At 54.4% G+C, this 26,310-nt stretch overlaps 1 protein-coding gene and 1 long non-coding RNA gene across 2 annotated transcripts in view; one reads left to right on the forward strand and one right to left on the reverse strand.

Moving 5' to 3' along the window:
• The window catches only part of MEGF11 (multiple EGF like domains 11), a 332,515-nt gene that overhangs the window by 297,882 nt on the left and 8,323 nt on the right, over nt 1–26,310 (forward strand). Inside the window, exons 11-23 of the mRNA XM_072962208.1 lie at nt 3,131–3,251; nt 4,176–4,339; nt 5,333–5,435; nt 10,380–10,526; nt 10,882–11,016; nt 15,841–15,969; nt 17,041–17,169; nt 17,663–17,791; nt 18,326–18,454; nt 19,668–19,904; nt 21,439–21,557; nt 23,958–24,024; nt 24,696–24,797. Coding sequence (XP_072818309.1) covers nt 3,131–3,251; nt 4,176–4,339; nt 5,333–5,435; nt 10,380–10,526; nt 10,882–11,016; nt 15,841–15,969; nt 17,041–17,169; nt 17,663–17,791; nt 18,326–18,454; nt 19,668–19,904; nt 21,439–21,557; nt 23,958–24,024; nt 24,696–24,797 — 1,711 coding nt within the window. The remainder of the gene's footprint in view (nt 1–3,130; nt 3,252–4,175; nt 4,340–5,332; nt 5,436–10,379; nt 10,527–10,881; nt 11,017–15,840; nt 15,970–17,040; nt 17,170–17,662; nt 17,792–18,325; nt 18,455–19,667; nt 19,905–21,438; nt 21,558–23,957; nt 24,025–24,695; nt 24,798–26,310) is intronic.
• Nucleotides 11,176–25,976, reverse strand: LOC140696760 (uncharacterized). Its single transcript, XR_012073240.1, has 2 exons — nt 25,753–25,976; nt 11,176–11,593 (listed from the first exon to the last, which is right to left on the reverse strand). It is a non-coding gene; the product is annotated as an uncharacterized lncRNA (long non-coding RNA).

Consider the following 26,310-nt stretch of genomic DNA (forward strand, 5'->3'; position numbering starts at 1 on the left):
GACAGCGAGGTGGAGGAGGGGCAGCTGTACCAGCTTCACATGCCTTCAGGGCAGAACTGTGCACTTTAGAAACTGCCCCCTTCTCCACCCGGATTTGTTTGCCATTAGGAGCTAACAGATGGAAAGTGTTTGCAACACACAGCTCCTGGCACATTGTAGCCCCTCAGTGAGTGGTCATTGCATCCCCCAAGTGTGATGGTAAAAGTTCTGGTCTATTCAGCTGTGACGAGGGGAACCAGGGAGACAGCCTGGAGGAGGTGGCAGGAAAGTGAACTGGAGGATGTGAGGTCACATGCCCCCCTGTAAACACCAGCCCTCCTCTCCTGCACAAGGCTGGGCATTTGTTCATTGAGTGAGAGATGGATCCCTCCTCCAGAGCTGCCTTCTGCTGAAATCTTGGAAGGTTTGTGTCTTCTTTTCATAGAAGATACTATTTCTTTGTAGGAATAATAGCTTTTATAGTGCTTTCTGCCTGACAGGCACTGTTCTATCTGCTTCATACATAACAACGAATTTAATCCTCTTAGTAATCCTGTGAAGTGGGGGCATTATTATTCCCATTTTACAGATGGAGGAACTGAGTCTCCAAGTGGTTTAGTAAGTTGCACAAGGTCATGCAGTGAGTAAGTAGTGGAAGCAGGATGGCACTAGTGTCCATTCTCTAACCAAGCCCCTTTCTAGAAAGAAGGTCTGGTTCTTCTTCCTTCACCCTCACTGATGTACCATGGGGCCCTGGGGAAGTCACTGCACCTCTCCGTGTCCATTTGCGTCATCTCACCTGGTGGCCTCCCAGGGCTGCTTTAAGGCCAAGCTGACTGACTGTTCATATCCCTGCTCAGCTGCACTGGGAGAAAATGGTACCCTGGTGCAGCCTTTTGGGGAGATGTTTCAGGTTGGGCGCTCTGCCTCTTGCCCCTTGGACCAGGGCCAGGATGAGCAGACCTCTCTGAGCCCCAGCAGCAGACCCATGGCTGGGCTCCCAGGCCCCCTGAGCCCTCCTGGGAGGACCAGGGTTGGGGACACCAATGAGGATGCCAGGAGAAACACCCTTCTCTCTTAAAGTAAACTCATGCAGAGAAAATCATAAACCGAGCATGCAATTTGCACCCGGGCCAAGGCCTTCAGAGCTTAAATATATTCTTATGGGCTATTTATAGCCTTGGAGAAATTCAGATTTTCTGGGTAATGGGAGTTCTAACAGACTCCAGCTGGTCAGGGCCTGCCAAGGACTGGCAGGGGAAAGAGTGGGAACTGTGGAACCTTCTGGTGCAGGACTTTGCACTTCCCAGTCTCTCCTCCCTGACCCAGGCAGGACAGGAGAAAAGGGGAGAGGAGCTTCTCTTCACCAGGGACCCAACATCTGGGTCCCTCTGTGGCCTAAATGGAGGTGAGGCCAGCTGCCTGGGACCCTTAGAGTTGAGAGGTGAGCGCCTCTACTTCAAGCCTGTCATTTCACAGATGCTGGAAATGAGGCTCAGAGAGGGGCCACAACCTGTCCAAGGCCACACAGCTAGGGGGGCCCCGGGGAGCTCTGGTCTCCTGGCCCACGTGGCAGCAGCATTCCCAAGTAAACCTGGGCACAAGACCTGAGAAGCTGGCTGGAGACACTCTTTTGGGGGAGATTGTAGAAATCCAAAATGCAGTGACTGCATGCCCTCACTCTGAACTCCGTCCTGGAGCTAACAGCCCACCCAAGAAATGGACATTGTAGGGTGGATCCCGGATTCACCATTCAGGGCAGAGGCACTCCTTCCTCCCAGCTGCAGAAACTTAGTGGCGCTCAGCTGAAGCCCTCTCCACAAATTGCCCTCAGCCGGAGAGCACGGATTCCCCTGAAGTCCTGCCCCTTCCCCCGGGGGGGCAGTGGGTATCCCGTGATTGGTCTGGGGTCCGGAGGCTCTCCCTCCCTTTCCCCGGATAGGACAGTTCTGAGGGCCAGCCCAGCTCGAGTTTCCTGGCAGATCAGCTGCATCCTCAGCTCAGCTCAGTCCCTCTGTCTGCCCGGTCCTGCTTCCCAGTCAGTCCTCACTCCCTCGGAGGGGGTTATTCTCAAGAGCCCACCAGTCCCCATCTCAGAGATGGCTTTCCGGGGAAGCTGGCTTACGACACGTGGTAACAGAATGGGTAAGCAGCCAGCCTGGGTTCGGATAGAGAGCAACCATTTTTAGCTCCATGGCCTGGACGGTACCTAACTTCTCCGGACAGTTGTCCTGTCTGTGAAGAGGGAATAGTTCCTGTCTCCTGAGGGTATCCACTAAATGAGACGATGTACGCCTGCTACCTGATACTGAGAAAGCACTTAATAAGCATGAGCCATTGTTACTTACCTTTAACTTCTCTGAGGTTCGGGTAAACTGGGAGAGGATATTATTACCTGCGTCATGGGGTTGCTGGTGAGAATCAAGTAAGATTGAGAGGCAAAGGGTTAAATTTTATGCTGCTGTAACCTACTGCAGACTCAGGGCTCAAGTTCCCTGAGGGTGAGAACTGGGGTCTGGAGGCCTGACCCCTCCCCCAACAGGCGAGGCTCCCTGTACTGGTTTCCTATCACTGCTGTCACAAATTAGCACACCTTTAGTGACTTAAATGGGCTGTCTTACATGTCTGTAGGTCAGGAGTCTGGTATGGGTCTCACAGGACTAACGTCAAGGCGTGAGCTGGCTGTGTTCCCTTCTGGCGGTTCTAGGGGAGCCTCTGTTTCCTTCTCGTTTGGCTTGTTGGCAGAATTCAGTTCCTAGGGTTGTGGGACCAAGGTCCCCATTTTCTTGCTGGCTATAAGATGAGGCCTGTGGCTTCTAGAAGCCACTGCCTGCTTCCTCCATCTTCAAAGTCAATGCAGGCAGGTGGAGGACTTCTCAAGTTTACCTTTTGGGACATCTTCTACTTTTAAGGACTCACGTAGTTGGTTTGGGCTCACCTGGCAAGTCCAAGATGCTCTCTCCACCTCAAGGTCCTTAGGCAGGTCTGCAAAGTCCCTTTTGCCACGTAAGGTAACGTATTCACAGGTTCCAGGGGTCAGGACATGGGCACCTTGGGTGGGGGGACATGGGGCCAGGGGGATTATTCTACCTCTGCAACCGCCCAGCAGGGGGCAACCTCGGACCCCCGGATTCCCCTCTTCCTCTTCCAGGGGGAGATCTGTGCAGTCCCCTGTGCGGCAGGGACCTACGGCCCCAACTGCTCGTCTGTCTGTAGCTGCACCAACGGCGGCACCTGCTCCCCGGTGGATGGTTCCTGCGCCTGCAAGGAGGGTAACTGCCTTCTTCCCCAGTCCCATCCCCTCCGATGTGCACACCGCCAGGTGGGCTTCCAGCCGAGGGGCCGGAGCTGCTCCTGCCCGCCCACCCACGCGCAAGGTCAGGAAGCCTATATTGTCAGGTTCCAGCTGAGGAAACCCACGCCAGGCACTTCCAAAGCAGGGGTGTAGCAAAGGCGAGTCGTTAGCATGGTGCTGGAAGAGCTGAAGGGCTATATGGACAAGGTGGCATGAGCAATCCAGGGATTTGTAGCTTCTCCCACAGTCACTGCCACTCCTGGGCTGAGAGGGATGAAGGGAGAAAGTGGAGGTCCCAGAGCCCAGGTGTGAGGGCCACCTGGTGGGAGCTGGGACGTGGGCAGAGGGGCGGGAAGAGAGTGCTGGAGCACAGAGGCCACAGCCAGCGCCCGAGGCCCTGCCCGAAGCAGAGGAAGAAGAGGAGATACCTGGCGTCTCTCCTGAGTCACAGGCCAGGCCTCCCACTGGCAAGCGCAGCCGGGAGCAGCTGCAGGGGCCAGTCCCCTGTGACACGGGTCAGAGCAGGGGAAGGCGAGAAATGGTCTGAGGGCAAACAGGCTGGGAACCTGCCTCAGAATGGGAAATTGGCCTGTCCCCAAACCCCAGGGCCCTGAGATAAGCTTCCTGAGCCCAACCCGGGCCGAGAGAGCCCTCCCCACTCCGCTCATCCCATCCCAGGTGGGATCACCCACCTACAGCAAAAACAGTGAGAGCCGGGAGCCGGGAGCCCCAGGTTCTAGTCCCAGTGCTCTTAACAGCCCTGCGCTGGTTCTGGGTAGGCTCAGGATGTGGCCTGTGTGTTCCAACCCAGCCACCGGAGAAGGGCTGGTTTGGGTGGGAGTGGGCAGAACGCCCTGCTGGGCCCAGATGGAGAGGTGACAGCCTCGTTCCCTCCCCCTAGGGTGGCAGGGTCTCGACTGCGCCCTGCCGTGCCCCAGCGGGACGTGGGGCCTGAACTGCAATGAGAGCTGTGCCTGTGCCCACGGGGCGGCCTGCAGCCCCGCCGACGGCTCCTGCGCCTGCGCCCCCGGCTGGCTGGGGGACACCTGCGAGCTGCCCTGCCCGGTGAGTGCCCTTTCACTGTGATTATTTTGTCTGCAGAGGTGTTACTGGACCAGGTCGGGGGACACTTGGATTCAGGTCCCAGCCCCAGTTCTGGCCCCTCTGTCCTACATCACACCTCAGCCTTCTCGCCTGTAAAGTGGCAGATACTTGGCAGATACGGTGACGTGGCCTCCCTTTCCCCCAGGTGCTCCTGGGAAGCATTAATGGACTGGCACATTTACGCAAGCCCAAATGCAGCTTCAGAATCCCGCACGACACAGCGCTACAGGACGGCCCTTACTAATCCGTCGGTTGCCGTTCCTTGATAGATAACGTCTAAGCTTCTTTCTGGTTCCAGCAGCCTGTAATTTTATGATCAGGCTGTGGGAGGACTAAACCGAGCATTACCCAACAATGACCACCTGGACTTAGTCTAAGGGGCAAATAGATTAAACCAACTGATGGGATATTGTTGAATCAGTCCTGGGTTCGAATCCTGACTTTGCCTCACTCTACCTATGTTACCTGGAGCGTGTTACTTCACCTCTCTAACCCTATTTCTCATCTATAAATTATGAATGTAACAGAACTGCTTCATACAGTTGCTGTGAGGATTAAGAGAAATGAGTTACATAAGGTTCTTGATACCTCACGAGCATGCAACAAATGTTAGTTGCCGCCTTCCTGCCTGGTAACGAAGAATAAATCAGTCATTCCTCACATGTGATCAGTGCTTTAAAGTTTGCAAAGTGCATTTTCATTTACAATTTTAATTAACGGTCATTCCAGCTCTCTGAGCCTGACCATTGGGAGGTAGGACAGGACCATCACCTCCCTCCTTCCAAACTGCATATTCTTATTAATGTAGCCAAAGAATGACTTGGATGTGTTGATTCCCCAGTTTCTCTGCATCTTTGTTGGGCAGTGGCTCAGTTTTGTCATCAAAATCGAACAGAAGTGTGTGAGCCTCTGGGGGCCTGGGGCTCATTGTTGCTGTCGCCTGTCTCTCCCCAGGATGGCACGTTTGGGCTGAACTGCAGTGAGCGCTGTGACTGCAGCCATGCTGATGGCTGTGACCCCATCACGGGCCACTGCTGCTGCCTGGCTGGGTGGACAGGTAACCCCTGCTGCGTCATGGCCCAGGTCCTGTGAAACTGGGCTCTTGGTTTCTCCTCCTTCTCTTGACTGTTCTTTCTCTTTCTCCTTCTCTGCTTCTTTCTCCTCTACATTTGCACCTTTCCTTTATTTCCTCTGGGCTTCAGTTCCCCAATTCATTCAATTCAAGTAAATGAATATTAACTGAACACCTATTACGTGTAGGCTCTGTTCTAAGGACTAGGGACAGATCCGTTTTTTAAAAAATCAGACAAAAGTGTGGGCTCAGTCTATGTTTGCAGAGGATATGGTGGAGAGGGGGCCAAGGAGCTTTCTCCTTAGCCCAGGATCTCCTGGCCCCCACATGTGTCCTGTCAGCCGACCCCCTAAATACATGGCAAACCCATCCATCTCTCTCCAGCCACTGCCTCCACCCTCATCCCCTCTCTCTCAGCTGGCACTGCCTCGGCCTCCTTGTCTCTGGGCCTCCCCTCTTGCTCAGCTGCATCCACTCTGCACATGGTGGCCAGAGTTAATTTTTCAAAACCCAGATCCATTCACATCATTCTCTGCTCAGGATGCCTCAGTGGCTTCTCATGTCACTCCTAGACAATTCAAAATCCTTTCAGGGGGTCAAGGTCCTCGCGATCCGGCCCTGCCCAACTCCTCTACCTCTCTTTTGCCCCCTCCCGTCACCCACTTCACTCCAGCCACCAGGGCCAGCCACCTTCCTGACTCCAGGCCTGTGCAGGTACATTCCTCCTGCCTGGATCACTCTTTCCCCTTCTCTTCACCTGATAACACCTTCTCACTCCCCGGATTTCAACCTAAAGATTGCTTCCTCTGAGGGCTACCATCACCCCCAACCTGGCCAAGACAATGAAAGAACCCCAATTATTAACTCTCATAATACCCTGTAGTATCTTGCAGTACTTGCTTCAATTGTCATTGAACTCTGATTTGAGTTTACTGTTTATTTTCTGCCTCCCACCTTGACCATCAGCTCTGTGGAGGCAGGGACCACATCCGCCTTGTTCATCGCTCTCTCCGCTGCCTGCCACACACTGAGATAAAGATAACACAGTGGCTAAGGACACAGAGCTGGGGCCAGATCACCTTGGGCAAGTCCTTTAACCCCTGGGCACCTGAATTCTCCATCCATAAAATGTGGATAATTATAATCCTTATAACTACAGGGTCATTTTGAAGTTTAAATGCATTATTAATACCTCTAAGTGCTAACAGTGCCTGGCACATAGTAGGTGTTTGGTCAATGTAAGCCATGAATACAGTGTTTAATAATGACATGTTGCATGAATGAACCCACTAGCCAACCCCAAGGTGGTGGACAGCAAGGAGAAAGAAATACAGGTATTACTGGCAGTGTCGGTCCTCAGATAAATAATTCACACCAGGCTGCTGGGCAGTGTCTGTGCCCCACAGGCAAAAAGTATCTGAGCAGCTGCTCCACCCTGGTCACCGATACCCTAGCTCTTAGCTGGAGCCCCATGGAAATCCACTCTCAATTTCCTTTGCCTTAATTTCGAATGAGCCAGTAAGATGTTAATGACATCTGGTGCTTAAAAATTCTGTCTTTGATGGACAGCCTTTCAGCAAGGCCTCTGCCGTTCTGGAGCTTATGTCCCCGGATGTGGTCCTGAAGTCATTTCAAAGGAGCAGTTGATGTCCTGAGATTTGTCAGGCAGAAGGAAACAAGGAAAGTCAGTGAGGGCGCGGGGTCCAGGCTCCAGCCTCCTGCTCAGCGAGCCCTCCCCCCTCCCCCGACTTCCCAGCCCCTGGCATGTTGCTCGTGCCTTTGGCCCAACACTTGTCTTTCTTTGCTCTAAGTGTGTGGACACCTTCTCCCTTCACCCCCATTAGCCACAGGCTTCTTGACTGGCATCTTGTCTAATTCACTTTACCCTGCACACAGTAGGTGCTTATTCAGTGTTGAAATAAACTGAAAGAAGCTGACCTATAACCATGTATGGCTTTTCCCCTTGAAGTGAAGGAGACCTTGAGGGTGATCTGCTCTCACCTCCTCATGCTACAGATGGGAAAAGGGAGTTGCCCAAGGTCTCAGGACATTAGCGCCCATAAGATGGGAGATACAGGATTACACTGGAAAGGGGAACCATTTATTCATTCAACTAGCATTTGTTGACTCAAGCCATCACTAAGTTTTTTTTTTCATCATCAAGTTTTTAGTGGCAGCTACCATGTGCCCAGCACTGTACCAGACCCAGCAATAAATGGCAAAATTCAATAATAGCAATAGTCCCTGAGCACCTGTTGTATGACAGACACTGTCCTGGGTAGTAGAGACGCAAAGATGACCACGATGGTTTCCCTGTCCATTAGGAGCACCTAGACAAAGAGTCAGAAGTGTCAATAAGCCATGGTCCTGGTCGTCACAGGACACATATATATGAAATATTCAAATGATTATTTTGAACCAAAGCTCAAAAGCTTTGGGACAAAGCTGTATCCACTATCAAATAGATACTTGAATCCCTGGGGCAGACATCCAGGAAGGCTTCCTGGAGAAGGAAGACCCAAAACAGTCCCTGAAGGATGTGGGCTGCTGAGTTGTTGCTGGCCTTGTAGCATGAGCTAGAGGTCCCAATATATGGATTCTTAGCCTCGCTTTACCCATCAATATAGCTGTGTAGGGGTTCCTAAATAATAAAACAGGGAGATTCCCTAAGGGGGATTACTATTCCCATTCAACTGTAGGGAAAACAGGGCCCAGAGAAGGCAACTAACTGATGAAGCCACGCCTCTTAAGAGGCTGCAGTGGGAGACCTCCCCAGGCTGAGGTCAGCCCCTTTGAGTGCCCCAGTGGAACTGGGCTCTCCATGCAGGGGGAGACCCTACGCCCTCTTCTCTACTTAGGTGCCAATGTCTTAAGCTCCAGGGAGTTCTTAGGACATAGAAGAACCTCAAACAGGAGCCCACAGAACCAGGCCTAGAATAGAATAACTGTGAAAGTCTAGAAGCCAGTGGGCCCTGGCCGTCATTTGCCATCTGAGCATAACCGCCTTTCACTTGTGGTTCTTAATCTCCCAAGAAAGAGGACCCTTGATTGGGGGCAAACATGAGAACAACAGGCTACTGTGAATTGAGGGGTGCTTTCACATGCATTGGGTTTTACTAATCACAGTAATATCTGCGTGTAGTTTCAGGAGAGGGCCGGGCCTGTGTGTGCTGTGTGCGCCTCGGTCAGCCTAACATAGTGCCTGATGCACCGATGGGATCGCAGGCCCCTGCCAGACAGCGGACCTCCACCTTAGTCCAGCGTGCCTGCCAGGAGCAGCCGTGTCCCTCGGCCTGCGGTCTGAATCCTGGGTTTTTAACAACCACAGGCAAAAGAACTCCTTGGGGCAGATCACGGCTTTCGGTTTTAAACAGCTTTGTGGTTTCCGCTGCCCCAGGCTCCTTGTCAGTCCACTTGTCTGTGCTGCTTGTCCAGGGCTCACCTCTGGTGCACCTGAAACTCCCCCGGGAGAGACCTCCATCGAGGGGTGAAATGTGGCCACCAGATGCTCACTGGGGAAAGACCGCATCCCCTGGGAAAAGCTTCCCCCTCCCGCTGCCCTCCATGCAGAGGCCTATTTCCTGGAGAGTGACATCTGTATCCCCGACCCTGCTGCAGAATTGAGCTGTCACGGGGAAGGAGGCCCCGGGAGCGAGCACACGCTAGACTAAGGCGCTGGTGGATGAGTAAACCCTGCTGCGTCCCCGCCCTCCCCACTCTCTCTGGCTGCTCGGCCCCTCCACTTCCCCCACGGGCCCAGGTGAGCCTGAACAATTCCAGCCTGCCTCTAAATTGGTCCCTCCGCTCTCCTGCTGCTGCTGGGGCTGGCTCTGTTCACTGGGCCTGAATGTCTTCCTCCCTCTTTCTCACGATCCCTGTCCTTATAACAAGGCAGACAAGATTTTTAAACTAATTCTGTTCCTTTCTGAGCCTCCAATATTCACCTTCCAAAGCCAAGCTGGTCTCCCGGGCCCCCCACGGTCCATTCACTGAATACGGATCAAACTGGAAGCCTTCCTGCCTGGGAGGAAACCCCACCCCAGAGCGGGGCATCCAGCCTGGGGCCTTTTAAAACTCCTTTTCAGCCTCCGGGCTGTAAACACCCCAACACATATTTCCTCTCGCTCAGCTCAAATAGACTGAAAGACTGCAGGCCTGGCTCCTCTTTCTTTTTGACGAACTCCATCCATTTCCCCACTGTTTGTCAAACTGAAGGTCATTAAATCAATTTGTTGGGGTCACAACTTGTGTTTTTTTTCTTAATGAAACAATACATCATAGTGCAAAGAAAACATCAGGTTGCATCACACTTGGTGACAGTAAATGTCAGTTTGCAAAGTGCTTGTTTCTATTATGCATATGTGTGTACATTTGATACAAAATACATACTGCACTGAGGGTTGTGGTCAAAAGAATCTGAAAAGACCCCCACTCGCTCTCTGGGCCACCTCCCGGGGCTGGTTAACTGGGACCCAGCAAGAACCAGTGGCTCCTAGGCTAACGTGGGTGGGCATGCAGCTCGCTCCCAGCTTCTGAGGCCCCCACCGCAGCTTCACCTGCCCCACTAACCTTGGATACCAATATAAGGTGTCAAAGATGAAGGAGGCCCTTCATGATCTAATCCCTTCTTATCCCACAGTCTCATCTCTTGCCATATCTCACCTGCAAGATTCTCCCTCTTGCCTCCTGTTCTTTGCACTAGGGTTTCCTTTACCTGGTCAAACCCTCCTTGTTCCTTAGGACTCAGTTTGGGTGTCACCTCTTCCTGGAAGCCCTCCCTGACCAGACAAGCCTCTCTGGGTTTTTCTTCCACATCCCCAGATGCTCTGTGCTTGCCTTTACCTCTTCATACTGCATAGTCCCCCTTCCCATCATTCCTCCTTTCAGTGTCACCCCTTACCACTGACCCAGGTCTGCCTCTGCCCACAGGCATCCACTGCGATAGCACGTGTCCACCGGGTCGCTGGGGCCCCAACTGCTCCGTGTCCTGCAGCTGCGAGAATGGCGGCTCCTGCTCTCCAGAGGACGGGAGCTGCGAGTGTGCCCCGGGCTTCCGAGGACCCTTATGCCAGAGAAGTAAGGCTGAGCCCCCGTCCCGTAGACCCCGAGCTGCACATCCTCCCTAACCCTTCCCAGCTGGAGCTAGTACTGGCCTGAGAGGCCCCCGTCAAATTCCTCCCTCTGGTCTCCTGTCTTCCTGCCCTGGCTTTTCTGTTCCCAAGTTCACGGCCCAGCTCTGCTTCCTAGTGCAAACAGGACCAGACCACAGCTCCTCTCTGTAGAAAGGGATGGGGCCCTCGAAGGTGTGGGGTGGGCGTGGCTCCCCCCATACTTGGAGAAGCCCGTCTTCATCACCATGTGGGACTGGACAGGTAGCCCGGCTTACTGGGGTCCCTTGGGCTGCTGACCACCATCTCCCCTTCACCCCCAGTCTGCGCCCCTGGGTTCTACGGCCACGGCTGCGCCCAGCCGTGCCCCCTCTGCGTGCACAGCAGCGGGCCGTGCCATCACATCAGTGGCGCGTGTGAGTGCCTCCCTGGATTCTCTGGAGCTCTCTGCAACCAAGGTACTGTCTCCAGGAGGAAGGCGTGGGCCTGGGAGGGGAGGAGTCCCGAGAGGGAAGTGGCAGGGGAGGAAGGTTTGGGGTTCCCATTGTACGCTGAGGAGGCAGCTCCTTGCCTGTGCAGGGCTTGGACCTACCTTTCTGAGAATTAGACACCACGGGGCGTGAGACAAAATTATTATGCATTTGAAGGAAGAGGCTCAAAGAGGTTAAATGACTTCTCCATGGTCTCACAGCTAGCAACTGGCAGAGCTGAGAAATGAATTCTGACTCCAAAGCTCAGTCTAAACGGATAAAAAATGAAACAAGCGTAGGTGAAGTCCGCATACGAAATGGCCCCAGATGGCTTGTGCTGAGCGCAGGGTGGGAAAGGCAGGGTATGCTGTGGGAGCCCAGAGGAGACGGTTCTGGCTTCTCCGCAGATGGCAGCTTCCCAGCCCCTCTCTCCTCACACCGAGGCCAACATCACTAATCCCTCGCCACATGCTTTCCTGTCTCAGCTGCAGAATCCACAACGCCAACTCCAGCCAACCTCTTCTACTCAACAGGAGGGGCGTTGGTGTGCTGCTCAGCTGGCTCCCTGTGGGAAAGAAAAGGCCCAATTTGTATCATTTGCAGATTTGCATCGTACAGATATTCCCACTGTGGTTGGTTCTAAGGTACCAGTAGTTTAACAGCAGTGGCAACATTCCTGAATATTTAACAACCAGTTGTGACGGTGGAAGCTGGCTCCATGGCACACGGTTGCTTACTGCTGTCCCTGGCTTAGTTAGGTCAGGGCAGGGTGGATCTGGGGGACGGCTCCATGCTGTGTGGGATTTCATCTGGGCCTTAGCCTAAAAGCCACAGATGGAAGAAAGGCGTTGCGGGCAGAGGAAACAGCCTGAGCAAAGCACAGAGGCGTGGACAGAATGACTGTCCAGCCATAGCGAAGGGCAGAAGGATGCAGAGGCCGTGGATGGCAAGGGGGGCCGAGAATGTAGTCTGGGGACTTCTGGAAAGTTTTGAAGACAGGTTGCAGAATTTGCACTTTAACCTGTAAGGAGCAAAGGGATTTCAGTCGAAGGTAAAACTAGAGCTGAAAGCAACTTCAAGGTCATCTATGCAAGAGTCTCATCTGGCCTCTGGTTAAGTACGTCCACTGAGCACTCACTACCTCCCAGGGGACGAGATTCTTTTGATGAATGATCACCACTGAGCTTGGCTATTTTTGTAAGTGTCTGGGCCGTTAATATATATGAGCGGAAGGTTTACTCCATGGTGCTTTGAGGTCATGAGAAGTTTGGGCCCCAGGGAAACGTATGTGACAGTTTCATTTGCTTGCAGCCCTCCCAGGACAGTTTAATCATAGCCTGACACGTCGAGGTTTACTTATTAAACATCGGAGACCCGGCCGTCAATACAGATAGGTCGGGTCTGAATTAGGACCTAAGCAGCCCGAGGAGTGACTCTCAGATCCTGCAGTGTCTGATTTATCGCCCGCCGGCCTAATGAGTATTTTCCACATATAGATCTAATAGAGTTAGCTATTAATGGCAACTGCCCTGGTTCAGTCTCAAACCTTGTAAAAAATTGAACTGACACTTTCTAATGACCGGCTTTTCATCGAGTTACAAATTACAGACACTGCTTATGCAGAATCATTAAACATAGATTAAATATAACCAGATGTTTTCTTTTCAGCAGCTCCCCCTTCTCTCCACAAGCCCTTCTCTTTGCCTCACTCTTGATTCAGCTAAGAGGGCAACCAATTAATGTATTAGACTGATCACATTAGCAGCTCTGTGGGTGAATTTGTCAGCTCTGTGGATGTGAGCGAGACTTCAGAGAACACTGTCTTGGTAGAGAAGCTCAGAGTTGGTTTTGGGGGTGGGGGTCAGCGGAGCATTTCTGGCACCCCACTCTCCCTGGAGGGCCAGGACGAAGGGCTGGTTTCCCCAAATCATGTACCTCCCAGAGGCAGGGAAGAGGATGCTGGGTGCCCTGCTTTTCAGGTGAGATGCCTGTCATTCTCCTGGCAGTGGACCTGCCCTGGAAGGAGCTAAGGTTTTTGCTGGACGGGGAGCAATCAGCCAGGGTACCCGTAGCTATTAACCCAGCCCAAGGCCAGTGGATGAGGGTGATTATCCCCAATTCAAAGATGAGGAAACAGAAACTGAGAGGGGTGATGTGGTTTGCTCAAAGGTACTTAGCCAATAAGTGGCAGGACTTCCTAGCTGTGTGATCGTGGGCGATTACTTAACCTCTCAGTGCCTTAGTCTCCTTGTATGTGAAGTAGAGTTAATAATGGGAGTAATAATGAAAATAGATGAGAGTATTACAAGGTTAGTGGAACTAATATTTGGGACGCACTTTGAACAGGGTGGTGCCCAAACATGCCATAGAAGTGTTTGTTGAATGCATAAGTAAAACTAGCACCCAGACCCAAGGCTTCAGACTGGAGAGCCTGGTGTACCGGGCTGCCTTTGTTTGTCCCAACCGCTAATCACGTCCAGGAGAGGCACAGAGTGGGCACAGATCCTAGTACCAGGTGCCCACAGTCCAGCTGGGGAAGGCTGGCAGTATGAGGCAGTGTGGCATAGAGTGGTGCCAGCCCAAACTTTACGTGGGCCCTGGGGAAGTCGCTCTTCTTCAGGAAGCAGCACCTCCCCGTGATCCTTTGTGTGACTCAGCCAAACGAGGCTCTCAGGGATTCAAGGACTCCCTCCCCCGTGACAGGGGTGCAAGGAGGCCATCGCTGAGGGCGTAGGACTTGCCGGAAGTGGGCTTTGCGGGGAGCGTGTTGAACGGAGAGGAGCTTGAAGAGACAGGGAGTCACTGATTCCAGCAGAACCCCCTGGAAGGTCACTTCTCCTGGGGCAGATCTTGGCCATTTTGGAACATTTCCTGAGTGTTTGCTGTATGTTGTACACTGTGCTGGATACTCAGACACAATAGAGAATAAGAGAGCCAAGGTCCTTGCCCTCACAGAGCCTGTGATCTGGAGGGGGATATTTGGAGCTCAGCCTTTCCCAGCAGAACCTGGGAGTCAGTGGGAGGCGGGAAGGGGCAGCAGTTGATTTCTGCATATTCAGCCACCATGCCTGAAGCACCTGTAGTTTCTCCAGGTGTTGTGGGGGATACAAACATGGGCAGAACCCAGGTCTAGCCTGAAAGGGCTCACAAGCCACAGTAACAGACCAGGGAAGAAACTAATATAGGGTCCTGGGAGCTCAAACAGGGACATAGCCTCCCAGAACAGAGACGAGGCGTGACTCTGTCAGGGTTAAGTTCAGTTATAAGCGACATAAAAGCCCAAAATAATTGGCTGGAAAGTGACAAGCTTTGTTTCCCTCACACATTCAAAAGAGAAAGAAAGGAAAGGAGGAAGGGAGGGGAGAAAGGAAGGATCCAGAAGCAAGCCACTGGGGAGTGGTAGGGTAGCTTACAAAGATGCCAGGAACCCAGACTCCTTCTATCTTGTTGTTCTGCCATCCTCAGCACGTGGCTTCCACCTCTGGTAAAAGATAGCTGCTTGAGCTCCAGCCATCTTGCCCACAGTTCTCATCCATAATCCACATTACCCTTCAATAAGGAGGAGCGGGCAAATAAAGACACGCATTTCCACCTTCCATTGGTCATAATGTAGTCACATGGGCATACCCAGCTGTGCAGGTGGCCACAAGCCCAGTTGAAACTGAGCTTCTAAGGAAGAAGAGAATTGATCCTGAAGGCCTAGCTGCCTACTACAGAACGATCTTCAGGGAGGTGGCACTGAAGATGAATCTTGCAGGCAGGATAGGACTTCTGCAGCTGGACATGAGGCTCAGGGAAATTCTGGGAGGGAACAGCTGGAGTGAAGGCCCAGAGGAAGAAAGTGGTGTGTGGTCCAATGGCTCATGTGTCTGGGTGAGGTAGGTTTACATGCTGATCGCTAGAATTCAGATTTTTTTCTGAGGCAACAGGGAGCCATTGAGGATGTTTGAGAGGGCACAGCAATGCCTCGAAAAGAGCTGTGCTTTAGAGAGCTCAGGCTGTAGGAAGCAGGTGGAGGATGGACTGCAGGGGAAGTGAGAGGTGGGTGCTCAGTGAATGCTCACACAGAGTCCTAAAGGAGCGTGCAGCTTGGTGGAGGAAACCAGCCCTTCCTCCAAGGACCAAGGACTGACTCCTCCAGGAGGGGCTGGGACCCAAATCCTACAAGTGACTCAAAGTGGAAATACCACAGGAGCTCAGTGGAAGAGAGCACCTTGTGGACCCAGGAGGTCCACCGAGGAGGAGGGGACTGAGCTGAGGGTCGAGGAACAGGCTGGATTTGGAGAGACAGAGGAAACAGGTGGAAAAGGACAGACATTCAGAATGGTCCTCTAGCCGTCTGCCTGCAGACAGACCTGCCCCCTGCACCTGTCCCTCTCCCTCCCCTATAAGTGGTCTCTGCACTCGTGGCTGTGGGGTCAGTGATGCTGACAAAGGGGTGGGAATGGAACACAGGCTGTGGGGCAGTGCAGGGAGCCCTAGACTGAGAGTGCAGGAGGGGGATTCCCAGCCTGACCACTTCTGTCCGTGAGACCTAAGTCAAGTGACGCTGCCCCTCTGGGCCTCAGTCTGTTCCTGTCTGGGCATCTATAATAGAGCTTCTGAAAGAATGCGGCTCTGGACACAAGACAGGGAGCTCACTGACGTGGAACCAGAGAAGGGTGGTAGGGATGCTGAGGTGAGCGGTTCCCACCCAGATCTGTGCCCCCAGGGGGCCATGGCTGCGGCCTGGGAACTTCTCGGGTGCGGCTGTGGGGGTGGCCTGAGGAGTACAGGTGGGAGGGTGGGTGCCAGGCTGTCCTGTGCCCACAGTGTGTGCTGGAGGGCACTTTGGGCAGGACTGTGCCCAGCTCTGCTCCTGTGCCAACAACGGGACCTGCAGCCCCATCGATGGCTCCTGCCAGTGCTTCCCCGGGTGGATTGGCAAGGACTGCTCACAGGGTAAGCTGCTGCCCCCCTGGGAATGTCCCCTAGGAACCCCCAACCCTGGGTCAGGCCCAGAAACACTCACTCCCTGAAACGCCCAGAACCTCTCTGCCCCTGGTGCTTTCACCTCCCAGGGCTGAAGTCTCCTTCTGCAGATAGGAATGCCCACCTGGGTTCCACTCAGCCTCTACAGCTAACATGATGAATTATTAGGACTGATCACTGGCATTATGAACTGCTAGTATTAAAGATACGGACATTATTGGTAGTATCATGAACACTATTACTGCTGGGTGTTAATACTCCTCGCACCTGAGCAAGGAGTAGCCCCGAAGTTGGATGGGGAGGAAGAGGGAGCAGGGAAGTGAGGTGAAGCCAGGGCAGTCACTTCAGAGGAGCGAGGACGTCCTCTGGGTGATTCATGTGAATGACGTCCTGGGCACCACAGGCCTAGACAGGGCATTGTAGGGGCTGTTCCTGTAAGATGCACCCAATCTGATATGGAGGTGACAGGGACACCCATCCCCACCAGTCTAAGGGTAGAGACCCAACCTCTGCCCTGTGAAGGTCTTGGCTGATGGGTAAGACCCAGCCAGTGTCCGTGGGTAGGTCCCAGGTAGATGGCGCGGCCTGAAGGCACTTCTGTTCTGATGGAGGAGACAGGGATGCCACCCGCAGGGAGCTCACTAGCTGAAAGAGGAGAGTCCCTACCCTGGGAAGGTCCCCATATTTGCGGGGAAGTTAGCACACACAGTATTCGCACCATAAACCACAGTGTTTACAGTTTTCCTCACACACGCCCACATGCTCCAAATCACAGTCAAGTCTCCTGAGACGGAAGGTTCAGAAGCCCTGAGAGCTGGGAGAGTGGGCAGAGAATCTGGGCTAAATGGGAATCTGGGTGACTGGGCCAAGAGGTGAGTGGAAGAATTCTGGGAACGGTGGCTAAGGCCCCCAAAAGCCAGGAAATGCCACCCGGGCACATCCTGGCGTCTTGGCTCTGACAGCCCTCCCCCTTCCTCTCCCTCCCTTTCCGTCTGCCCCTCTCTGCCTTGCCCCCACCCTCTGCATCCCACCCACCCCCAGCTTGCCCACCTGGGTTCTGGGGCCCCGCCTGCTTCCACACATGCAGCTGCCACAACGGGGCGAGCTGTAGCGCCGAGGATGGGGCCTGCCACTGCACCCCTGGTTGGACCGGACTCTTCTGCACGCAGCGTAAGCCCCGCCTCCCAGCCTTCCAGCTATTTGGAATCCCATGCTGCGGCCTGCTGGCTGCCGTGGGCATCGTCTGGGCCTGTGGTGGAGGGAGGGAGGAAGTGGAGCCCAGGGCTGGGAGCTAACCACCCTCCCTCTCACCCCTGGGACCGAGAAGCCTGGCTATATTCAGGGGATTGATGGACCCAAAGTCCTAGAAGGTCAGGGCTGTAAGGTGCCCCAGCGATCACCGAGACCAGACTCTCCTTGGACAGGAGGCCCAGAAATGGCTGCACAGCAAGGAGGCACCAGCCTGGCCTTTGGTTTCAAGGCACCTTGTCCAAAGGACTCCCCACCCCACCCCCTACCCATTCAGCGTGAGGGTTCAGAGCAGGGAGACATTACGGTGCAGGGCCTCACTAGTCCTCATCCTGTGTTCAGAGAAAAGGAGGGGGCTGGACACAGGTTGGGTCCCAGCTGCAACTCCGCAGTTGCCCCCACCCTGTTTCTCCAGGCTGCCCAGCAGCGTTTTATGGGAAGGACTGTGGGCGCGTGTGCCAGTGTCAGAACGGCGCCAGCTGTGACCACATCAGCGGCAAGTGCACCTGCCGCACGGGCTTCACCGGGCGACACTGTGAGCAGAGTAAGCCGTCCCGACCCCTGATCCTGGGTGTCAATGCCAGCCCTCAGCCTCCTGCAGGGAAGGCCTCCCCCTTCTAGGTCCACCCATCAGGGCCCTGCATCCCCTGCTCCCTTGATTTTCAGAGCAACTCCCAAGGAGAAAAACGTTAGGTCAGGTCTCCGCTGGGTTTTGAAGAGTTTCTCCTCCAGTTGGGGTTGGGATGGGGGATGTTAAGGCAGAGGCCTGGGGTGGGTGGAGGGTAGTGAGGGAGTAGAGGGAGGTAGATCTTGTTTGATTCTTCTTTGAAGACCCTGTGGCTCCCACCTCAGGGTCTGGCATGTGGAAGATGCTGCAATAAATATCAATCAGGTGAGGAGGTAGGGTGGGTGTCCCAACTCAGGGCTATAGGTGTTCTGTCTACTCCAAGTATTAAACAGAGAGAGAGGCTTTATTCTGAGGCAGAACGAATTGTCACAGCTGCCCACATATGGGATGGGAAGGGTAGAGAGTGGGTGCACCTCACAGTTTACTCCAGCTCTTCCTCATGCTACACAGGATGTGCCCCAGGAACCTTTGGCTACGGGTGTCAGCAGCTATGTGAGTGCATGAACAATGCCACCTGTGACCACGTTACGGGCACCTGCTACTGCAGCTCTGGATTCAAAGGGATCAGATGTGACCAAGGTAATACACAGATGGCAGGGTCCCTGAGGGAACGGGGCTGTGTGAAGGGCCCCGTGGACGCAGGCTCTAGGGAGATTCCAACGGGACCAACTGAATTTTAGGAAGACACTTTGTGACATCCCTTTATTCACATTTGGGAGGAGAGTGGGAATGGAGTGGGGTGGGAGGGGGAGGCTCCAGGCACTGGAGAGGCAGGTGGAACAGGCAGCCTCCTAGGCACAGCTTCGCTGTTCTCATCCTTGGCAAGTTTTGTGAGCCACGCAAGGGTAACCACAAGCTAGTGCTGTGGAAAGGTCAGCAGACCGGGCTGGGAGATCTACCGAATCCTGGTTCTGCCATGACCTGCTAGGTGTCCTTGGGCAGGTCATTTCCTTTGGCTGGACTCGTTAACTCCACACGCAAAGCGGGCAGACCCAAGGGGCTCAACCAGGAGCCCAGGGCTCCAGGCAGACAAGACTCCATAGTGCGGTCGTGAGGGCCAGGCTGAGATGTGAGTAAAGGACTCAGCACAGTGCTTGGCGCACAGTGAGCGCCCGATGAGCGGTTTCTGCTGTTGGTTCTAGGAGGTGAGGGGTGAGGGACAGCCCACACATGTACCATCGAGAGGGGTTTTACGAGCAGCAGTCCTGGGCACCCTGGTACAGCACTCACAGCTTTCGTTGCCAGTCTGTCATATGGCGCTCACGGTGGGATCACTGTCCCCATGTTACAGGCCGAGGCTCTGAATCACACAGCTGGTAGGCGGGGAGAAGGGCCATGTCCAGTTTTTCCTGACTCCTGAGAAACACCTCTCTCCCAGTTACTGGTTGTGTGATTTGGGCCAGGTCCCTAAACTTTCAGTGACTCGGTTTCCTCAGCTATGAAAGGGAAATAGTTAAATAGTCTTTATTTCTTAAAGGACTTATAAACAGCCCTTATAGGGCTGCTAGGAAGCTATTTCCCAATGAGTTAATATCTATAACTCATTCTTAGACTAGAGTGAAATACTCATCAAACATTCATTATGTTGTCTCCCATCCATGACCACATTTGCTCCTTGGCAGACCTGGGACTTCACCCACTTTAGGCAGTTGAGGACAGGCACGTGAGGGCTGGGATCGCACAGAGACTGGAGGACAGGGCCAAGGCCAGAATGCGGGTCTGCTCCCCAGGCTGAGGAGACCTGGAGAGCAAGCAGGCCTGCCCCAGGCTCAGCCCCTGCCTCCGCCCGCAGCTGCCCTCATGATGGAGGAGCTGAATCCCTACACCAAGATCAGCCCAGCGCTGGGTGCGGAGCGGCACTCGGTGGGTGCCGTCACGGGCATCGTCCTCCTGCTGGTCCTCATTGTGGTGTTGCTGGGCCTGTTCGCCTGGCGCCGGTGGCGCCAAAAAGAGAAGGGCCGGGACCTGGCTCCCCGCGTCTCCTACACACCTGCCATGAGGATGACCAGCACTGACTACTCCCTCTCAGGTAAGGGCTGTGCCCCCAGCGTGCCCCCTCCCCTCCCTCCACACCCCCCCCCAGGAGGAGCTGCATGGTATTCCTGGGACACCCGGGTTTCCTGGTGAAGGGCATGCCTGCAGGGCTGGCTGCGGGGGCTGGCTGCTGGGACTCCCCTAGAGAGGTAATAGGGGTGGGGAGCAGGGGCTTACTTCAGGAAGGTAGATGAGGGTCTATGCCTACACGTGGGGGTCTCATTTCTGGGGCGCTCAGCTCTGCACAGCTATGGTTCGGTGCCTCCTTCCACTGCCCAGAGCCCCTGATCCTTCTCCCCAGGCTTCAGCCGCAGGAGCACCCACACTTAGCAGTCACTTTAAGAGCTCCGGGAACCTCTCCCAGTCCGATGCCTGTGTCACATCAGGAAACCGGCCTTGGGGCCGTGTCCAGGCCCTGTCCCATTTTTTTGCTTCCTTGGTGAAAGCCTCAGAGCAGCCCTCCCTCCCAGTTCTCACAGTTGGGAGGGACCTAATCAAACAGTGGAAGGGGACAGTGCCTGACTAGGGGCAGTCTGAACATTTGGACAGTGTCCCTCGGACCAGGCCTGCTGGAACCCAGTGCGACCACAAATGTGGTGACAACTCCAATGGGCATTTATTCTATCTGGGAGTCTGAGGTGGGTGGGGATGGGGCTCTTGGGCCACATCCTTCCTCTCCCCTGAACCCTGCACTGCTGCCTTAGAAATAAGGCTTTTTGCTTCACATTTCATTAAGCAGAAGAGGTCAAAATGCTCTGAAACTGCCCACAGGGAGGGTAGGCTGGCAGCTCTGTCTAGCTGGCTCCATAGCTCACGGCTGACTTGCAGCCTCCTGCACCCTGGACTTAGAAAACCAAGATCACGTGAGCCCGTTCTTGCTAAGTGTTGCCCACTACCGCCCAGCTCTGTGCTAGGGCTGCGGGGCAGATGGGCAGCCTGGGTGCAGACCCTGCCTTCAAGGTTCCTGGCCTGCACGCCTCCCTGGGTTTCAGCCAAAGCATCTCCCCTGATGAAATCCCAAAGCTCACAGAGAAGACTTGGGGGTTTTCTTCTGTGACTCTAACAAGCCAGGCTGGCCGGGTTTCCCCATGCCATTCCACCGGAATTCCCCAGCCCGGGGCGCAGATCCTGGAATCTGCAGGAGGGCAGGGCTGGGGCCAAGAGGAGTGGGATTCTCTTTACAGCCTCACTACCGGGGTCCGAACCTGGGGGAGGCGGGAGAGTCTCAGCACAGCCTGACACAATGGCTCAGGGATATCTTAGGCTGTCAAACCAACACTTCTCATCTGGTACCACCTCCACACTGGCAAGCCCAACCTGCATGCTGCAAGGAGGGCCACACAGGGAAAGGGGCAAATCAGGCTCGAGAGAGTCCCAGGGGAGCAGTGGATGGCAGGAAGCTTGGGGGATGGGGACTTGGCTGCCCCTCTTTGCAGAACACTCTCAAAGCGGCCCAAGCATTCATTTGGGGGTTGTCTCATGCCGGGGGCAGGGGTATGATGGTATGTGGCACCTTGTTCTCTTCCCAGATTTGTCTCAAAGTAGCAGCCACGCCCAGTGCTTTTCCAATTCCAGCTACCACGCACTGGCGTGCGGGGGGCCTGCCACCAGCCAGGCCAGCACTCTGGACAGGAACAGCCCCACCAAGGTACCGGGCCCCTGACTCCCCAGCCCCCATCCACTGTCTTCCCATTGAGCCCTCACCTCTGCCCAGGAAGAAACTGCACCATCACAGCCTCGCCCAGGGTCTGTATGGAACCAACTGCCAATACAATAAACATAGCCTGTGATCCCATGCAGACATGTGAAGCGTGTAACCAGAGGCCAGCAGGTTAGATGGAGCCAGCCAGTGCCATGTGAGCAGCAGACCACACACATAACCAACCCACAGGGCCACTCAGTATTGACACATATGCCCACACCCTGCGTGTCACCGAGCCATATGATCATCATGTAATCATGTGTAGACTTCCGGTCACACATAATCATCTAACTGCTTCTGCCACAGAGTAACACATGGGATCAAAACACCACACCACCAGGAGGGATAAACCGGGAGCTTGGGATTGGCAGATACAGACTGCTATGTACACAACAGATCCACAACAGGGTCTTACTGTACAGCCCATGTACAACCATGTTCAGTGACTTGTAGGGACCTGTAATGAAAAAGAATATGGCTGTGTGCACACACACATATATACACACACACACAACTGAATCACTGTGCTGTACACTGGAAACTAATACAATGCTGTAAGTCAACTATACTTCAATTTAAAAAAGGGGGGAAAAACCCACCACACCACCCATCACGCCACGTTACCAGGTGTGCAGTCAGCACAGCAGTGTCACCACTGTTACTGAGGTGCCACCTGTTACCTTTACATCTGCGCATGCCACGTTATCCGTGCACACCCGTAACCATTTATTGTTATCAGAACCAACACAAGGGACGTGGAACCCAAACATCTGCCACAGCCAGTGTTCCCATTAACAGTGAGTCCTGCAGGCCTTCAAGTCAGGTGTGCACCACCTCGGACAGGGCCTTCCCTCACAGCTCCCAGCCTAACACTGGCGATGGCAGGACGTCCTCTCAGTCACGGGCTCTTGGGCAAGGATGTCTCAGCACTCAGGTGTAGGGAGCCCCCCGATGTGGCAGGACTCAATGGGCAGAGCGAGAGGTTCAGAAATGAGGAACAGTCCCAAGGACCACAAGGTCAGCGGGCTCGCTGACACCCACCTGGGTATTTACACACTCACACAGGACCTCGCTGGGGGTGGGGAGCAGCCCCAGGACCCCTGGCTTCCTGTAACGTCCATCCTGGGCAAGGAACACAGGCAGGAGCGTCGTTTTCGGCCCCCAGGCCTCAGCTCTAGGGAGCCTTTCTCCCCCTCTGCCCCAGAGGAAATGTCCGTCAGTCCACAGACCTGCCTGCTGCCAGACCTGGTGGCGATGCGCCCTGAACGCCCTAACAACAATAACACAGACACCGTACGGGCCCAAGGGCCACCAGTGAAGCCAGCGCCCGAAGGCCACTCTTAAGGAGCTCTCATCCTGAGGGCACCCTGAGCTCCACATGCAAAGTCTGTGGCCATCAGCCCCACACCCAGCTTCCCAGGTTTAGGCTTACCTGAGGAGCTAAGGGAACGGATTCCAGGAGTTTTCCAGGAGACCCTTTATGAACTAGAGCCATGTTATCAAGGCTACAGAAGGTTAGAGGCAAAGGATGCCAGGGGTGAGAGTAAAAGTCCCTTGTGGCCATGTTATTCTTGGTCACCAGCCACCCTCTTTCACTCAGTAAGGGGCTGGACTTACTCCAGAGTAGCCCACTGGTGACCCTCTGGCTCACCTCACCCCAGGGCCCATAGTGGCCCTGTGTGGTCAAGTACCCCTCCGCCCAGCAGATGGGGCATTTACAGCAGAGGCAGGCAGCTGTGACAACATGGAAAAGACATGGGTCTAGGAGCTAAGACCTGAGCTGCAGACCCAGCTCTGCCATCAACTCCATGTGTGCCCATGTGCAGGGCTCACAAGCAGGACTCAGGTCCCAACTCTGAAATGACGACAACCATCCTTGCCTCATGAAGGTGGCTGTGGGAATGCAGCAAGAGGAAGGGTTACACCATAAGCACACCCTACCCTGAAGCTTTCCCTTGGTCACACGAAAGGGAGACACTCATACTCAGCTCAGGTGGCAGAGATGACAGGGATGTGACAGTGTGACAGGCAGCCTCAGCACCTCCCTCTGTGCTGGAGATGACCGCATGTTGCTGCTAGGTGCTCCCAGCGCCCTGTCTCCTGCCCCCACCCAGCTGACCTGCTTCCCCCAGCTTGCCTCAAGCTAGTTCTGGCAGACACCAGAAATGAATCAATCAGTCCCAAAGCCTGTGGAAGGAGATCTCTGTCCTGGGTATAAGTAAGCCGCTGCCGCCTCCTCCCCACCGCTTCCCACAGGGGTGGGTGCTTGAGGCTGGGCAAAGCAAAGTGGGGCAGGGGCATCACAAGGGCACTAGGTATTAACTCGCTCTCCTACTCTCCAAACAGCTCAGTAACAAGTCCCTTGACAGAGACATGGCAGGCTGGACCCCCTACAGCTATGTGAACGTGTTAGGTCAGTAGTGGTTTGAGTCTGGTCCTCCGCCATCGTGTCCCACCCTCTTCTCCTTCTCCCATATTGACGGGGGCCCTGTCCCAGCTGCAAGGGAGACAGTGAGTAGAGGAATCTTGAGCATGGTTCCCCCCAGGGAGAAGGGGTGTGGGGAGGAAACCCAAGCCCCTATTTCAGTTCTCACAAGCAAATGAAGCCCAGCACACCTTTCATCCCTGTATTAGGGGATAGGGAGAAGGTGGCTATGACCCAGGGACTACCAGGGAGAGAGCTAGGGCCCAGATGTGGGGATTCCAGATGGAGGCAAAAGATGCACTCACCACCTGGGAAACGGACCCCTGCCTGAGCCAGGCCCTACCAAGGTGCCCCTTTCAAGGGTTTCTTCCTTCTGCCCCACTGCCCTCACGGACACCAATTCCTGTGGGGGATGGGGGTGGGGATGAGGGTGAGGGGTGGGGATGAGGGGTAGCAAGGCCAGTGGCCTCAGCTCTAGCAAATCCCCCTAGCCCTTCTGGCCCTAGCTCCTTTGGATGCTACATATAGAAGCCCTAATTCCTTCCAGCCTGCCCCACCCTGACCTTCCTGCCCGCGGCCCCTTGTACTCTGCACCTTGCTGCCCCCGCCATACCAGGGCCCTGGGAATAATGGCTCCTCCCTGTCATTCCTCTCACTAGACTCCCATTTCCAGATCAGTGCCCTGGAAGCCAGGTACCCGCCCGAGGACTTCTACATTGAACTTAGGCACTTCAGCCACCCCGCTGAGCTACACTCACCAGGTTAGACTCCCAGCCCTACCCACTACCCCTTGGGCCCCCGAGGCTGTCATATCAGACCAGACCCAGCACCTACCCTAACCCCCGTTCCTATCCCCCGACCCCCCCCCCCGATGGTCCCAGAACTCTCCCTGTTGAGCCCCGCTCCCTCCGGCATGATTAATTTACAAGCCCAATTCCCCACCTGAAGAAGGAAACCTGTCTGGTCCCCCTCGGTCACTCCTTCTCCTCCTATCATGGTCAGTGGATATAGACAAACCGCAACTAATATTACGTGAAGGGAACACAACATAACTGTACTCTCCACAGACCACAGGATACAATCCAAAAGCATCGAGAGATGACCTGGGGATGGCATGGATATGGATGACAGAGTTGGCTCTTTGGCCAAAAAGCCCTGTGTCCCCTAGGAGAGAGACCCCCAGATCATAGGGTGGGGCTGCCCAACAGGGCTCTAGAGAGGCTGAGGCAGGGTGTGTCAGCTGACATCCTCTGTGCTCATATATTAGGCGCAAACCTGCTAGCTGGGGAAAGATCCAAAAAGGAGACTTGGAAATTAGTCCTGCTAGGGAAGGATGGGGGTAGGAGTTACAGAAGTAGGTGCCATAGGTATGAGTGCAGTGAACGAACAGAGAATTCGGCCTTGATACAAAGTAGCCCTGCCCTAGAGGGCACACTGACAACCTGGGCCTGAATTCAGGCTCTAGCTGGTTTCCACAGCTCAAGTGAAACGCAGCTCTTCCAACCCCTGCGGGTCCCTGGGTCCAGTAGCACTGTGAAGAGTGAAGGGTCTGAATTCATCTACCTGCTAAGCAGCCATGGGCTGCCAAAACCCTGGGCTTATACCCAGGAGGCTGTGCTCTTGGCTGTGAACCCCGAGCAGGGCCGAGGACATTCAGTAACTCCACCAAATACAACCCCACTATACACACACACACACACGACCACCACCCTGTACCTCTTCCACATGGGAGCATCCTCTGGGCTCAGCTCAGATTTCTCCCTGCTTTGCGATCTCACTCGTCAACCACTGTAGCCAGAGCCTCACCACACTGTCATTTTTTTGGCTTACACTCCGGCAGGCTGGCAGCCAATGGGAGAGAATACTTGGGGACATCTGGGTTCTAGTTGCAACTCAACTTCTCACTTAAGTGTGGCCTCAGACAAATCACTGCCCTGCTTTGAGCCTACTTCCTGCTCTATAAAAAGGAGCAAAGTTAACAACAGCCTAGTCTTGCTCCCTCAGGGAGGGCAAAGGAAGCCCGGGTCTGGTATAAAGTGCTGAACTGGTGCCAGGGATACAGATGGTCACAGTCACGTACCTAGGCCCTTTAGAGGAAGAGCAAACTTGAGAAAAACTTGGACCTGGTTCTGCTCTATCACTCAGTCATGTGTGGAAGGCAGGGAGATAGGAATAGACTCCTGCAAATTCAACTAAGGAATCTTATTATACCGAGGAGGTACGAGGAAGTATCTAAACAGCCACGGGTTGGGCTTCAGTGCCAGAAACTGGGAA

The sequence above is a fragment of the Vicugna pacos genome, chromosome 6 (genome assembly GCF_048564905.1).
Source record: "Vicugna pacos chromosome 6, VicPac4, whole genome shotgun sequence".
Lineage (NCBI taxonomy): Eukaryota > Metazoa > Chordata > Mammalia > Artiodactyla > Camelidae > Vicugna > Vicugna pacos.